This window comes from Carcharhinus amblyrhynchos, chromosome 12 (assembly GCF_965287045.1).
Source record: "Carcharhinus amblyrhynchos chromosome 12, sCarAmb.v2.hapA, whole genome shotgun sequence".
Taxonomy (NCBI): Eukaryota; Metazoa; Chordata; class Chondrichthyes; order Carcharhiniformes; family Carcharhinidae; genus Carcharhinus; species Carcharhinus amblyrhynchos.
In genome coordinates this window covers 83058398-83075147 of record NC_137335.1, presented here as the reverse complement: position 1 = coordinate 83075147, position 16750 = coordinate 83058398, and the positions used below count along the sequence as shown (strand labels likewise).

The window sequence follows — 16750 nt, the reverse complement described above, 5'->3', positions numbered from 1 at the left end:
CTGATGCAAGAGTTGGGTTTCTTTATCATAAGGCTTGTCTATTTTATTAGTTAATAGCCGACACATCTGGCTCAGCCTTTCCTTTGTGAAAATGAAGCATAAATAATAATCGGTTTTTATATACAGGCAAGAAAGAAACCTCTTCATTTGGTGAAATGTGTTGAAAGACACTTAACTGGGCTTTCAATAAACCAATTACACTGACAGAATGTGGTTCTACAATATATAAAAAAAAGTTCAAGTTAAAATAAATAAATCACAAATGTTCAGTGTAGTATAAATCTTACCCAGTATAACACTTGCAGCTCATTTTCCTTCAGTGAGCTTTTTGATAGACTAGACCTACTTGAAGCGTCCCAACATCGGAATAATGACTCTTCTGAAATGCCTCAGCACGACATCTGAACTAAATGTGTGTCCATGGGTGACTGACAAAGCCTATGAAATGCTTCATCCTTCACCCCATGAAGATGTATTAGTGCATAAACACCCCTAACCATTCAGCTGATCAATTTCACTGCACCATTTATTTTAACTCCTTATAACATTAAACATTCAAATGTTTTGTTTGCTTGCTTCACTTTTTCCGAACCGATACCCTTGTGTTTATGAGGATACTTAATGTCACAGCTACTCACAGACAGCAGACAGTGCTAGTTTATACTGGTAACAGCAGGAGTGCTACATAATGTTCAACAAGTTAGTGGATACAGCTGCAAAGGAACCTTTCCTGCCCAAATACTTGCACAATGTAATGGAAAAACATCACTTTTCATTTCTACCTTTGAGTAGAAAAGGAAGGTTCCTCCATTTAGTTTTATGTTATATTTGACAACTTTGATCTGTGACAATTCAAAAACAATTGGCACTTTATTTTAGTTGTAAGCAGCTTTGTTTTCATCCTCTTCTGGCATGGTCTCAAACTACTAGCTCACTCTAAAATTGGAAAAAGTTTGGATAGGGGTGACAGGGGAAGATTTTTCACTTTGGGTGGGGAGTCAGCTGCAAGGCATTACCCAACAAGTTTAAGATTTTTAAAGAATCCCTACAGTGCAAAAGGACACCTTTCAGCCCATCGAGCTTACACCAACAACAATCCCACACAGACCCTATCCCTGTCACCCTGTTAATCACCCCCCCTAACGCTAAGGGCAATTTACCTACCCTGCATATCTTTGGGCTGTATGAAGAAACTGGAGCATCTGCCGGAAATCCACAGAGACACAGGAAGCCCACGCAGACAGTAATTCAAGGCCGGACGTGAACCTGAGTCCCTGACATTGGGAGGCAGCAATGCTATCCACTGTGCAACCCTTTTGATCAGATGACTGAGGCTTCAGTTTGGTGAGTCATTCCCAGTCTCCCAGCAATGTTGCTACCCGTTGCTACTACAAGTTGAGAAAATCCCCCAGGCTCATCACGATGTGATAGGGGAACAGAGGAAGAACGACATGCCATTTATCACCTCGAGCTTGTTTGGTCATTCTATGAGATCATGGCAGATCCGTGACCAAACTCCTGAAATTATAAAACACCATCTGGAGAATTGTAGGCGCTAAACTCATCTTCTGGCACTCTGTGGGGAAAGAAATGTCAGTTGTGGCTTGGTTGTTAGCATATCTCGATTCTGAGTCAGAAAACTGTGGGTTCATGTCCCACTCCAAAGGACTGAGTACGAAATCTAAGCTGGCATGCTGGCACAGGACTGAGTGTGCGCTGCACCAGTCTTTTGGATGAGATGTCAAACTGTGACCCTGCCACCTCTCTCAGATGGATATAAAAGATCCCATTACACTATTTTCAAAAATGAGCAGGGGTTCTTCCTGGAGTCCTGGCAAACATTTATCTCATCACTATGTTTAAAAGAATCGCAGGGTACATCACATCGCCATTGCCCGTCTTGCACTGCAGCAGTGAATACAGTTACAGTACATTGGTTATGAAGTGCTTTGCAATGTCCTGAGGTCATGAAAGGTTAAAGGTGCTTTATAAATGGAAGGCTTACTTTCTTTAAGACATAGAAGCACCAATATTCCCAAGCCTCCACCCCCACACTGTATCACAAAGAAACTAAAAATCTGTTTCTCACAATTAACCATTAAAGAAAAACAAGATTGTTATATGAAACAAGATACCAGATTCAATTTACAACAAGTTGAATGTTTCTGTCAGCTAAAATGGATTTATAGATGTGTGTCTCTGAATCTGCACAATGCCAACTGCCTGATCAGGCTGCACAACAATGTGTTGAAAGTTCTCCTTACATGTTAACCTCATTTTCAAATGTCAATCACAACGGTATTTGTAAAGGGCAGAGTAATCACTTCATCATCTGAAGCCCATTGTCAGAGACTAATGTTGCACAGTGAGCATGGTTAATAGACCTTGCCTCATAAGTTCTCAACAGAACCAAAAGATCATGGTCTCAGAGTGGTTAGCACTGCTGCCTCACAGCGCCAGGGACCCGGGTACAATTTCTGGCTTGAGTCACTGTTTGTGCAGAGTCTGCATGTTCTGCCCGTGTCTGCATGGATTTCTTCCGGGTGCTCCGGTTTCCTCCCACAGTACGAAAGAAGCGCTGGTTAGGTGCATTGGCCATGCTAAATTCTCACTCAGTGTACCTGAACAGGTGCTGGAGTGTGGCAACTAGGGGGATTTTCACAATAACTTCATTGCAGTGTGAATGTAAGCCTACTTGTGACACTTAAAAAAAAATTTTTTAAAAACTTAAAAAAAAGACTTTAAGAACAGAAAATACTTTACCACCAGCACAAAACAGGCTCTTTGTTGCATCCAATTTTATTTATTATTCTTCGTCACAAATAGGCTGACATTCACTCTGCAATGAAGTTACTGTGAAAATTCCCTAGTCACTACACTCTGGCGCCTGTTCAGGTACACTGAGGGAGAATTTAACATGGCCAATTAACCTAACCAGCATGTCTTTGGACTGTGGGAGGAAACCCATGCAGACAAGGGGAGAATGTGCAAATCCACACAGACAGTGACCCAAGCCAGGAATCGAACCTGAGTGCCTGGCACTGTGAGGCAGCAGTGCTAACCACTGTGCTGCCCCAATTCACAACCTTGCACTCATTTGGGGCTTTTACTGCAATGAAGCATCTCAACTCATTTTCAGATGATTAAATATAGGAACAGAGTAGGTCCACCAGCTCCACGTGACAGTTCGCTTTTTCAATTCAAAAACAAACTGACAGTTATATTACGCCTTTTATGACACCAGACTGTCAGGAATGCAGCTGACTTTAAAAAAAAATTTAGTTTGGGGATGTGAGCATCACTGGCTAAGCCTTCAATTATTGCCCATCCGTAGTTGCCCTTGAGGAACTGGTGATAAGCTGCTTTTATGAACCACGGCACACTACAGTCCAAGGTGTAGATACACCCACAGCGCTGTTAACTGTCCTGAATTTAAGGGCAATTAGGAATGGGCAACAAATGCTGGCCTTGCCAGTAATGCTTACATCCCATGAAAGAAAAATAAAGTGTTTTCAGCGCAGTCAGTGCTGCAATGTCAGGAACAGAGCAGCTGATTTGCAACCAGTGACATTCCATAAGTGGCCAGATTAAAAAACATCATTAAAACCTGAGTGAGGGATACAAAATGCTGAAACTGGGGAGAATTACCCTTCTCTTCAATGAATCATACCGTGGGATCACACACATCCACTTAAGAGGGCCACTGGGGGATTGGTTTAACATTTCAACCATGAGATGACACCTCTAACAGAACAATGTGCCCTTGTTGCTGCGCAAAAATATTAGATCATAATAGGGGAGTGAGAGGGAGGGGAGTGAGACGGGGTGGGGGGGTGGGGAGGGGGTGATGGGGGGAACACTGAATGGAACTGCACTTTCCAGAATTAGAGAGGTTTACAGCAAAGGAAGGAGGCCAGCTCTTTGTTGGAGCAATCCAAACTAAATCACTATGTCTGAGTCTTTCCCGTCTGTGCTTCAATTATCCATTTTTTTCCCTCAAAGAAAGCAACAGTCTCAGCTTCAAAAATTCCCTGTGGCAAAGCACTACTCCAATAGCTCAGCTTCAGACATCTTTATTACTTCCTTCCTCACTCATAATTACCATTTTGAGTTGATGATCCCTTATTACAGGCTGCTCAGAGGAAACTGTCTTTTGTATTAAAAGTTTTTAAAAACTTACCATCAGGTCCCCTCAGCCTTTCTCTGTGGAAAGGATCAGAAAACAGTCAACGACAGAAAAACAGGCCATTCAGCCCCACAAACCTGTTCTGCCATTCAACTAGATCAAGGCTAATCTGCTTTGTAACTCCACCTATCTGTCTTGGTTCTTGTAACAATTAATCCCCCTTGCCTGACAAGTATCTTAAGTTTCTCACCCCTAGTATTTGTGGATCTATTCTCTACAAACATGATGTGAGTGACTGAACGGGGATGGGAAACAACCAAAGGCTGGGTTGGAGACAGAGGCATTTGTGGAGTCTGACAAAGGTTGTAGGATATGCAGAGTCAGGTAGGGGATTAGACAGTCCATTTGACACAAATCATTAGTGATGCATATCTTACATATGAACCACTCACACATCATCCCTTTGTCCCTGTTCCTCCAACTCCCTATCAAATCTATTCCTACACACTCCTATAGTCTGTTTTAGTTACTAACTCATAGTGCAATTCACTCTCAGTCCACTAAAAAACACATTTTTCCTGCTCGCTTTCTGAAATCTTTGAAGTTTATTCCTATATCTACACCCCTTTGCTGTAGATTCCTCTACTGATGTAAATAGACTATTTTAATTTATATTCTACTTCCTTCATATTTAAACACAGATTAAATTATTTATGATAAGGCTCAGTGCATGCTTGATTCAGTTATTGGACAAAAATGAACCCTTTCCATTAAACAGACCAAAAGACATGGTCAACTGCTGGATGGTGCAAGGTTAGCAATGCTTCCACACAGCACCAGGGACCCAGATTCAACTCCAGCCTTGGGTAACTGTCTGGGTGGAGTTTGCATATTCTCCTTGTGACTGTATGAGTTTCTTCCGGGTGCTCCATATTCTTCCCACAGTCCAATGATCTGCAAGTTAGGTGGATTGCCCATGCTAAATGCCCTTAATGTCTAAGGATGTGTGGGTTAGGGGAATCAGCTATGGTAAATGCTCAGGGTTATGGAACGGGAGTGGACTGAGTAAGATTTTTTTTGGAGAGTCAGTGCAGAGTTGATGGGCCAAAAATCCTCCTTAGTCATTGTAGGGATTCTATGATTTCCAAGTCTGAGCTGAAGACAAACAATTCCACCCAGAGTTCCAATCCCAATTCTGAACCACTGATTCCTAATCTAAGTGCAGTTTGAGCTCCTATTCCCAGGTGAACAGAGAAGAAGTCCAGATTTAAAATAAACACACCAATGCAGTCCAAATTACGACTGACTCCAACAATCCTTCAAGACAATTGTTCTGACTGAATTCATTTTCCCAGTTGCACAAAGATCCCACGGCACAATTTTGAGGAAGAGCAGGGGTATTCTGCTTCTGCTCGGGCCATATTTATCCCTGAATCAATCAAAAGATTATCCAATCATTTACATTAAAATGGCACTTCAAAAAGTGCTGTGGGACATCCTAAGGCTGTAAAAAGGCACTGTACAAGTCTTTGTCTTTTTTTTCCCTTTTTCTTTTTGGTTTTGTAATTGAAGGCTAAAATGGAAGCAGAACCATCTGTAACAACCCAAAGTAATCCACTGTGCTGATTATATCTATAAAGGGAGTTCAGTAGTGGGGAAGGAAATCTTAGTGATAGGGAACAAGTCACCACAGGCCGTTACAAATAACTGAATTTGGATACTTGCAATTTTACCCAACACTTGCACAAATACTACTGATTGAGAAAACAAATCCCTTCCTTCAGCCTCCCTGACATCCACAGCCACATAGTTCATCATATCCCATATTTATTTTGCTCAAGCAGTAAAGTTATCGCTTAGCTCAGAGAAGTACAGAGAAATAGCACATAGCCTGCTTTCAAAAATATACAGCTTCCACTATGTGACTGAAGATGTGCTCAGGGTCCAGAATTTGGTGTGCTCGTGTGTCCTGGATGAAAACAGTTCATGATGCAGCACATTGGCAAATTGATGCACCCCTCCATGTTCACCAATACCTTGGTACTAATTCCTTCACTTCTTTGAAGTCCAATATCCTAGGCTACCTTCACTCTGTGCTGGCCAGAATACACCATATTAAGAGAGCTCACAGTGATGAAATACAGGTCATGAAAACACAAGATGGTCTCACAAGTAGCCAGTCTTGAGTGAATCAGAACTCTCTTACTAAAAAATACTTTAAGAAGCAATTTTTTTCCTCAATTTATTATAACAGTAGCACAGTGGTTAGCACTGCTGTTTCACAGTGCCAGGGACCCAGGTTTGATTCCAGGCTTGAGTTACTGTCTGTGTGGAGTTTGCATGTTCCACGTGGGTTTCCGCAGGGTACTCCGGTTTCCTCCCACAGTCTGAAAGACGTGCTGGTTAGGGTGCAATGACTCGAACAGACGCCAGGCTGTGGCAATTAGGGGAATTTTGCAGTAACTTCATTGTAGTGTTCATGTAAGCCTACTTGTGACGAATAAGTAAATTTAAAAAAAATTTAACACAATCACTTTTTTAAAAAATTCATAAAAAGACAGAACATAACTTCTAAAATGTCTTCCGCAGTATATTCCACAACATCCAATATCAAAATTCATCTTGTTGCAAATTGTGGATACACGCTATGCAAATATTTTTGATTTCTTTAAGGATGTACTTTTACTTCCATGACTTTGTCACCGATGTTCAACTAAAGAGAGTTTTCTTCCCTTGAATCTATTTAAGTTTTAGCATATAAGCAAGTACACATTAAAATCAGAGAGCATTTACAATTTTATCAGTTAATCAAGAACAGCCAGTACAGATTTGTAAAATAAATTTTGTAGAAGTGCAGAAGTATTATCAGGAAGTAACCAATCAGTCAGTCAAGGAGTATGCTTCAAATATAGCACGTATGATATTTCATATTCTTGAACTATTTCTTAGCTCCATTGATCCATACATCTGTGTAAGAAAACCATAGGTTCTAATTGTTCACTTTTTTTTGTACATATACAAATGTAATTTTAATTACATCACTCCAGCGCACAGTCTTAAGTCTTCCCCTTCTGCAACCTTTCAAAAGGTGCTCATGATAACTTGCCTCACAAAATGCTAGCTAAGAAAATTAGGGTTCTGGGAGCAAAACAACATACAGCATTGATCGTAAATTTTCTGGCAGGAAGGAAACCAAAGGCTAAGGTTAATCAATGTAGCTGAAACTGCATTGGAAGTGGTGTAAGTGAAGGGCCAGCGCTAGGTCCTCTACTGGTCTCATTAAAGTTCTCAATATGTACAGATGATTTAGACTTGCATATGGAAATAGCATCCCAAGATCTGATGACACAAAATTTGGTCAAAATGCAACAGAATGACTGTAAAATACCACATGAGTATATAGACAGGTTAGCAGTAGAGGTAGAAAGATAGAAGATGCAATACAACATTGATAAGTGTAGGTTTATAGAGTTTGGGAGTAAAATAAGATGCGGGCTTAAATTTGTGATGTAATTAAACTGAAGATTGGGGATAAACAGAAACCAGAGGGTTCAAACACAATGCCCTGGAAATTAAATGAAAGTACATAAATTCAGAAAGAGGGGACAAAGAATGATAAGGATATAAAAATATAAGAAGAACGTTAATGCCTTACTGAATGCACAGAATGGATCCAATACCAGGGCATAGATAAGAGGCCCAAGATTAGGACTACTTTGTATGGAGCACAGCAGTTGAGGGTTTTTTTTTGAAAAAGCAATGAAGTGTTTTGTTCAGGTGAATACGGAAAAAACTATTTCTCTGATGGAAGACTCAGTGGAAACTAAGAGAGTGAGGTTCAGAGTGATGCCATTATGCAGAGGATTGCTGCACAATGCAATGTTTTGCTACAAGTAGTGGTTCAGTCAGAGACTATTGCAGTTTTTAATTAAAAACTGTTTAAATAACAGCAACAAAGACAGTTGCAAGAACAAGGCAATGGGATTGTTTTGGATTGCATCCATGAAAAGATAAACTTTTTATTTGTTCTCGGATATAGATGACATTACTATCACTTCCCAGCTGCGTTCAGAAGATGGTGGCAGAAGATAAATTCTTGAACTGCAGTATCCAGGTGTCGAGGTCCCACAGGACATAGAACTGCAGTTGGAGCTCCTACTCCCAAATGAACAGGAATGATGGTTCTCCCCAAACGTTAGGGGGTGATTGGCAGGGTGTTAATCCACTGATAATAAAGGATGACTGTTTACGTCTATGTCAGGACGAGATGTGACATGAAAGAGAATTTAGGAATTGATAAGGTCCTCACTACATTTTCCTCTTGCACTGCAGCTGTGGTGAAGGTATTTCATATCAACTCTGGAGTTAGCCACTCCAATCAAGTGAATTGCCCTAATAACTAAGGAAATTAAAATAAGAAAATGCTAGTGTGGAAGAAAAGCTTTAAAAGGAAGGAGAATCGTCATTTGTTAATTGCTAGAAGACATAATTTTTTCTCCTCCTGTCACCATTCAGGATGACAACTTGCAAGATGCAATATTTTTGATATATAACAGCAAGTGGAAACATGATCTTGCATCAGCCCTTAGCATGAGTGTGAGTGGTTTGATAGTGAGAGATGACAAACCTCACATCTTTCTTTCAAAAAGGGTCAGTTTGTGGAGCTTCACTGAGAGAATTTCCTGTCAGTTGTCTATTCAGTTTTTAAATGCATTGCAATTCCTCTTAAGAAATAGTTTGTCAGAGTAAACAAAGTTTAAAAATGGTAATGGCAGTGATGTACCTTCTTTCTCGCCATGAAATAAAATCCTCTTTCTTCAAGAGTTTCAACAGAGACACCTCCATTGACCAGGCTGGGGTTGTGGATGGACAGCTGCCACACTTGCTGTGATCTTGGACAGCATTTCCAGTTTGTCGCTCTCTCCTCAAATTCCTAAAAGCAATTTCACCGCTTCTTTCCCAAAGCGGGAATGTTAGGATGAATGAACATCACCAGAATAGATTAACCCATTGGTCACCTCATTACTGTTTCTGGGCTCTTGCTGTGTGTTAATTGCTGCTGTGGTTGCGCAGATAACAACAGTAACTGCACTTCAAAAGTAGTACGTTGACCATGAAGTGCTGGGGAATGTCTTAATAACATGGATAGCACTATACAAACGCAACTTAAAATCTCTATAGAGCAGAAGGAGGCCATTCAGCCTATCGAGTCTGCACTGACCACAATCTCACCCAGCCCCTATCCCATAACCCCATGGATTCACCCTAGCTAGTCCTTCTGCCACTAAGGGGCAATTTAGCAAAGTCAATCCATCTAACCCGCACATCTTTAGACTGTGGGAGGAAACCAGAACACCCGGAGGAAACCCATGCAGGCACAGGGAGAATGTGCAAACTCCACACAGATAGTGACCCAAGCCGGGAATCGAACCTGCAGTGCTAACCACTGTGCCATCCTAATTGTTTGTATCGAAACAATCTTTGGACTTCAGATTCAAATTCCAGCTTCCTAGGTAATCGTTGGCCAAGATTGCAAGATTGAACCTTAAATCATAGCACGCAATGCATTTTTGGATGGAGTAACCACATGCTATACTTGCCTCTTCAGTGAGCTCCCCAAACACAGTAAGAACATCGTATAACAGGCTGGCAGTGTAGAATGACTTGATCATGTTTCTGTGGAAAACAAAATATTACTTCAAGCTGCCAGAAATAGGCTTTAAATCCATATAAAAAGATGACATTATTTCAAGACAAATATTGCTGACAGTCTAAAAACATAAGTTCATTCCAAAGTCCTTACAGTTGTTAGTTAAGATTTTACCTGCAAATATTCTTGGAAAGTAAATGAAAAATAACACAGGTCTGCTGTTCAACAAGAACACTTGTGCAGTGAACATAAACCACCTGTATACACCATCTCACTGTTTGATTACTGGTTATGTAGTCATGCATCAATTTCAAGTGGAATTCGAAAGACAAGAGTTTCTTTCTTCTGTTCTTAGGATGTGGGTGACACTAGTAAGGCAATACCTTGCCGCGGCAGGGTAGTGGGGGGGGGGGGCACTGAAAGTCAACCACAGATTGTGTTGCTTGTAGACCAAACCAAATAAGGGCGGGTGGGTCAGCAGGAGCTTATTCTCTTCCAAGGACATAGTAAACCAGTGCATTAATCATTACTGGGGTTGATTTTAAAGTACGCAAAGCAACTAAGAAATTCCTGAATCTTGTGGTTATTTATTCTCGATACAAATTTTCTGGAATTGATAAAGTCCTGCATTCTGAATAGTTTGGAAGCATTAAAAAATTAACACAACTACAAACACATTAGCCCATGGCCAGAGGGAAAAAAACAGAAGTTTCGGGTACCAGAAACATATCCATTTTAGCAGGTTATCCAAGCAACATAATACATATTTTTAAAAAAAGTGAGTGCCAGAGTTGGTTTTCCGGAACAGTTTTTACTGACCATCACTGAAAAAGGGTACATAGAACAAACAGACAGATATTCTTTTTGATCTGTTTCAGACACCTTTGAGCCATCCAGTGTGAAATGGTGTGTGTAGCTGCATTTACACTATGGGGGGAATGTTACCAAAATGTTTTACAATCATCATCAGCATTTCCCTTCCCCCCCCCACTCCCCAATCACAATCAGCGATGCCATTCCCATCATCCACCACCCCCCACCCTCCCAAATTCATCACTGGCATTCCAATCCCCCTTCAGTGCATGGTCTCCTCATTCACTCCTCTCCTCCCACTCCCACACATAAATGAATGCTCCTCTCCCCTCCATCTGGGAGGCTCTCACTAGGGTCCACATCTGGCACTGAACCCTGCACAGATTAACACTGCTAGGGCTGTGACCACCCATGTCGCTCACCCTCTGGGGGCTACACTAACCTCTGTGCCTCCAGGGGGAATCCCATCAACAGTTTCTCATTTGGCCAAACCAATGATGTGATGTCACGTGGCGAGATGTGAGTATTTAGTGAGGGGTGATCAGGTGGTGAGGGGTCTGTTAATCATATTAAAGGAGGTTCCTGCCCTTAAATGGCGCTGACCTTATGAAGTGGCCAGCGAGTAGTGAAGAAAATTGGGAAACATGATGTCTCCAGCAAGTGTCATGTTTCCTGATCTTTCTGGATTTTGCGCCTGTGCCATAATAGATTCTAACACCTCGGTGCAATGCTGTGGACGTGTTGCATTACTGGAGGTGACATTCAGCAGGCTTTAAACTGAGATCCTGTTGATTGGCATAATATGAAGGACTTCAGTTCTCCAGATGTTCTAATATTCCCCCTATTACCAACAGCACCAAAAACAAATCAGTCATTTAGGTACCAGGTTGTTGGATCCTGCCTTTTGCAAAAAGACTGACATCTCTCCTTCTAAAAAGTGATTTTGATACAAAAACGCATTGGGACTTTCCTGAGGGCCCAGATGTACAAAAGCTAAAATGAGTACAATCACATTGCTACTACATAAAGAATGAACTATCCTTTGGGACCCAGTCATATTAATGAAGGCCAGTTCATTCTTTATGTAGCAGTGATCTGATTATGCTCATTTTAGGGTTGGGTCTCTTCTGTTTCAAAAAAAATCAGACTGCCTTAAAAAGCAATACATTTAATTTTGAAGTTACCTGCACAGGTGCATCCAATTTGGATTATGGATTGGATATTATACTTCAAAATGAAATATTTACAGGGCTTTGGCAAGAGTGGGGAGAGAACCGGTTTGAAAGATCTTTCAAAGAGCTGGCACAGGCACAATGGGTCAAATGGCCACTTGCATGCTGTATAATGCTATGATTTTGTCTGTGTAATGACATGAAAAACACTCTTCAGGTGGTCAAGCAGCTCAATTATTCAAGAAGTATTGTCATAGAATCCCTACAGTGTAGGAAAAGGCCATTTGGCCCATCGAGTCTGCACCTACTCTCCCACAGAGCATCTTACCCAGGTCTAACCGCTTGCCCTATCCCAGCAGCCCCTCATATTTACCCCACTAAGCTCCTAACCTCCACACCTTTGAACATATGGGGCAATTTAGCATGGCCAATCCACCTAAACGGCAACCTTTGGATTGTGGGAGGAAACTGGAGCAACTGGAGGAAACCCACGCAGCATGGGGAGAATGTGCAAACTCGACACAGACAGTCACTCAAGGCCAGAAATGAACCCAGGTCCCTGGCTAACCATTGTGCTACCATGCAGCCCCAATTGTGCAATCTGCAAGGAAGACATTAGATTGCATTGTAAGTAGATAGTTTTGTTCTATTCATGCATCTTCCATCTCGTTCAATTTTATAGCTTGGAAAAAGGTGCATGTGTGCGTGAGTTCCTCTGTCTGTACTACCTCTCACTCTCTCACCTACATTTTTAAACTGAGAAGGGTAAGCAGTCCAGCTGGCCCTCGCCTCAGTCTTCGGCTGCCTGGGCTACTCAAGAAAACTCCCCGAAGAGTAGTGTGCTTGAAGATCGGATTCTTTAGTGCTTTCTTCCACTCAGCACTCAGCCTAGATCACAAACTTACTCCGAGATCATCCAGAATCTCCTCCAACACATCACTCTGTTACAATATCCCAACTAACACTCCACTGGAATTGAAGAGGTGGCCCTCTGTACTGCATGAAACAATTTGATTCGCTGTGAACACCAAATGCAGAAAAGTGGGGAGTGAAGGCTGGGCACGGTTTCATCTGCATTCTGGCATCAGAAGAAACAGTAGGCTGCAGCTTCAGAGGTAGATCTCAGGAGAAAGCAAATACACTCAATTCCCTTTGAAAGTTACTGTAACTTTGCTTTCACCATCCCTTCATGGTGTGCATTCCCATGTAAAATTAAATTCTCACAGACCTTATGGACTGCAAGGTGGCAGTGATTAACACTGCTGCCTCACAGTTCCAGGGACCTGGATTCGATTCCTGGCTTAGGTCACTGTCTGTGTGGAGTTTGCACATTCTCTCTGTGTTGGCGTGGGTTTCCTCTGGGTGCTCTGGTTTCCTCCCACAGGCCAAGATGTGCGGGTTAGGTTGAATGGCCATGCTAAATTGCCCCTTAGTGTCCTGGGATGCGGAGATCAGAGGGATTAGCGGAGTAAATATGTGGCGGTACAGGTATAGGGCCTGGGTGAGATTGTTGGTCACCGCAGACCCAATGGGGTGAATGGCCTCCTTCTGCACTGTAGGGATTCTATGATCTTATGACTCTTTTTCAGTTTCCTTAAATTCATCCCTTTTGGTTATGAAACCTCATGCCACTATGAACAGATGTCCCATTCTGTAAAAACATTCGACAATTTTTAACTCCTCTATTAGATCTCCCATTAACTGCAACTGCATTCATATCAGAATAGTGATGGAAGAGCAGAGTTTATGGCCCAAAATGAAAGTGTGCTCATTTTGAGCGACTAGTCAATTGCAGGCCTCATTAAGATTATTAGAAATCCCAAGCAATGGAAGTAATTTGAATTGCCCCATTCTCTTAGACCCCTGCAGGGAACCTGAGCCTGTAGGAGGGGCAGACATAAGTCAATGCTTCTTTCTCCCCATCTTTCAATCTCTCTCATTAATTTATATACTTTAGAATTCATGCTCTCCATCCCTGAAACATCAACACTTTTACTCCTTCCTCTCCCTTTAATCTATTCACTTTTTACGGCTCCTACAATTTAGAAGCCTGGTTATAGTTACAGCAGGTTGGAGGAGGCAAGAAACACACCTTGCTATTAAAGATGTGAATTGTGTTTATTAGCTGGAATGTCTTGCTGGGAATAAATTGTTCCATCAAAGCATCCCTACCCCATTTAATAAGCAAAATCTTGGTGCCAATTTAGACATTTTGGGGGAATCTTCTAATGACAGAAGAAAAATCTACTTTTAAAGCAGACATCGCATTGACCATATCCTGCCTCTTTGACACTGGCTACATTGGATTCCAGTCTATAATATAACCATACGAGGTTGGAAGGGCATCCCTAATGGGATCTACAGTTTCCCCACTGATCCATCTAAGTATGAGTGCACCACTTTGTTCACAGCTACTCCTCTGAGAGTCAAGTTATGGAATTCCAGCATCAATTGAATCGTGTTTGGTTGGGTGTACATGACCCTACACAAGCACAGCCACTGCTCTCTCTAGTTCTGCATTCCAGAGCAGTGCTGGCCGCCAGGTGGATAGCTTGATAAACATTGTTGCCTGGCCAAGCTCAGGATAAATCAGGCCCTGTTCCCTGGGCTTCAGCTCTCCAATTCAGGTCACGCTTTATAGAATCTGGAAAATGCAATAAAAAGGGAATGGGATGCCGGTCAAGATGATCAGTGCAGGTGAAAGAAGGTTCTTGCAACGAAAATGTTTGGAGTATCTTAGAATTTGCATTGTATGTCAGCCATGATCTTATGACTCTTTTTCAGTTTCCTTAAATTTGTCCCTTCTGGTTATGAAAGCTCACACCACTGTGAACAGATTTCCCATTCTGTAAAAACATTCCACAATTTTTAACTCCTCTATTAGATCTCCCGTTAACTGCAACTGCATTCATATCAGAATAGTGGCGGAAGAGCAGAGTTTAGCTAGGATTACCAATCTTCTGAGGTTGCCCTAGACTTCTAGGAATTAAAGATTGTTTGGATACTGCAGCAACAACTCTGGGGAAACAACATGGGAGCACTAAAAAAGGGTGCATTTTGTCACCAGCTATAAAATAAGTCGGAAGAGGAATGCTGATGACTGGGCTGGTGGCTGGACGTAGCAGCTAAAGTGATGAAAACTCTAGAATTGCATCCAGTTAGATTGGGTAATCCTAGCTGCAGGGTCTCCTCCATTGTGCCGATGCTTGAGATTTGATTGTATTCAAATGTGGGGAGGGGGGGGGTACGGTAAAGAGAATGTTGAGAATCTGCACAATAATAATTTGAATAGCAATAGGTTGATTGGAGCATTATAGGATGTCACTTCATCAGAATGTGAAAAATTAGGAGTCATCACTGAAACTGAATATACTTGTATCAAACTCGCATATACCTCCTGACAGATAGCTTGACAGAGCAGTAGCCATACCAAGCTGTAATTCAACCAGAAAGAATGCTTTCTACGGTGCATCAGTAAAAGTTGGTAAGAGTTATAGTGGACATGCCAAATTTCCTTTGCCTCCTGAAAAAGTAGAGGTGTTGGTGGGCTTTCTTAACTATGATGTGGAGATGCCAGTGTTGGATTGGGGTGAGTGCAGTCAGAAGTCTCACAACATCAGGTTAAAGTCCAACAGGTTTATTTGGAATCATGAGCTTTCGCAGCGCTGCTCCTTCCTCAGTTAAGTCTCTGAAAGCTGCTCTGAAAGCTCGTGATTCCAAATAAACCTATTGGATTGTAACCTGGTGTTGTGAAACTTCTTACTGTTTCTTAACTATAGCATTGGTGTGGCAGGACCAAGACATATTGTTGGTGATCTGGACATCTAGAAACTTGAAGCTCTCGATCATTCTCACTGAATCAATATTGATGTAGATAGGGTCACTTTCTGAGGCCGATGACTAGCTTCTTTGTTTTACTTGAGGGAAATTTTGTTGCCACACCAGTTCACCAAACTCTCTATCTCTTTCTTGTACTCCGTCTCATCATTGTTTGAGATCCGACCCAATATGGTAGTGTCATCAGCAAACTTGAAAATCGAGTTGGAAGAGAATTCAGCCACACAGTCATAGTAAGGGGTTGAGAACACAGCCTTGTGAGGTACACCTGAGTTGAGGATAATCATGGAAGTGGTGTCATTGCCTATTCTTAACAATTGTGATCTGTGGGTTAGGAAGTCTAGGATCCAGTCACAGAGGGAGGAGCCAAGCCCTCGGCCATGGAGTTTGGAGATGAGTTTTGCAGGAATAATGATGTTGAAGGCTGAACTATCAATAAACAGATGTCTGACATAAATATCCTTGTTATCCAGGTGTTCTGGAGTTGAGTGCAGAGCCAGGGAGATGGCGTCTCTGGTGGATCCAGGTCATCCGGGAGGCCAGAATTGATTCGTGCCGTGACTAACCTTTCGAAGCACTTCATGATGATGGATGTCAGAACCACAAGGCGAAAAGTCTTTCAGGTATGCTGCCTGGCTTTTCTTTGCTGCAGGTATGATAGTTGTCGTCTTGAAGCAGAGAGGGACCTCAGATTGGTGTAAAGTGAGGTTAATATGTCTGCAAATGCCCCTGCCAGCTGGTCCGCACAGGATCTGAGTGCTCATCCAGGTATCCCATCTGGTTCAGTCGCTTTCCGTGGATTGACTTTTGAGAAGGCTGATCTGACATCGGATACTGGTTCAGCCGAGGCTTCCGGGGCTGAAGGTGTGCTCCTGATGACCTCAAAACGGGCATTGAATGCATTGAGATTATCAGGGTGCGGTGCACTGATGTTGGAATTCTACATGCCTTCATCTTGTAGCCTGTTATGTCTTGCAGACTTTGCCAATATTCGGTGGGAGTTTGTGTGCCTAGCCTGAGACTCTAGCTTGGTCCGAAACTCTTTTTTTTAAGCGTTTCTGATGGATCTTCTTAGATCATATTTGGCTTTCTTGTATAGGTCAGGGTCACCAGACTTGCACACCTCAAACCTGGACTCCAGCAAGCAGTGTT

At 42.0% G+C, this 16750-nt stretch overlaps 1 protein-coding gene across 1 annotated transcript in view; it reads right to left on the bottom strand.

Moving 5' to 3' along the window:
* The window catches only part of vta1 (vesicle (multivesicular body) trafficking 1), a 142587-nt gene that overhangs the window by 57820 nt on the left and 68017 nt on the right, over positions 1–16750 (bottom strand). Inside the window, exon 4 of the mRNA XM_080200848.1 lies at positions 9727–9802. Within this exon, the coding sequence (XP_080056974.1) occupies positions 9727–9802 (76 nt within the window). The remainder of the gene's footprint in view (positions 1–9726; positions 9803–16750) is intronic.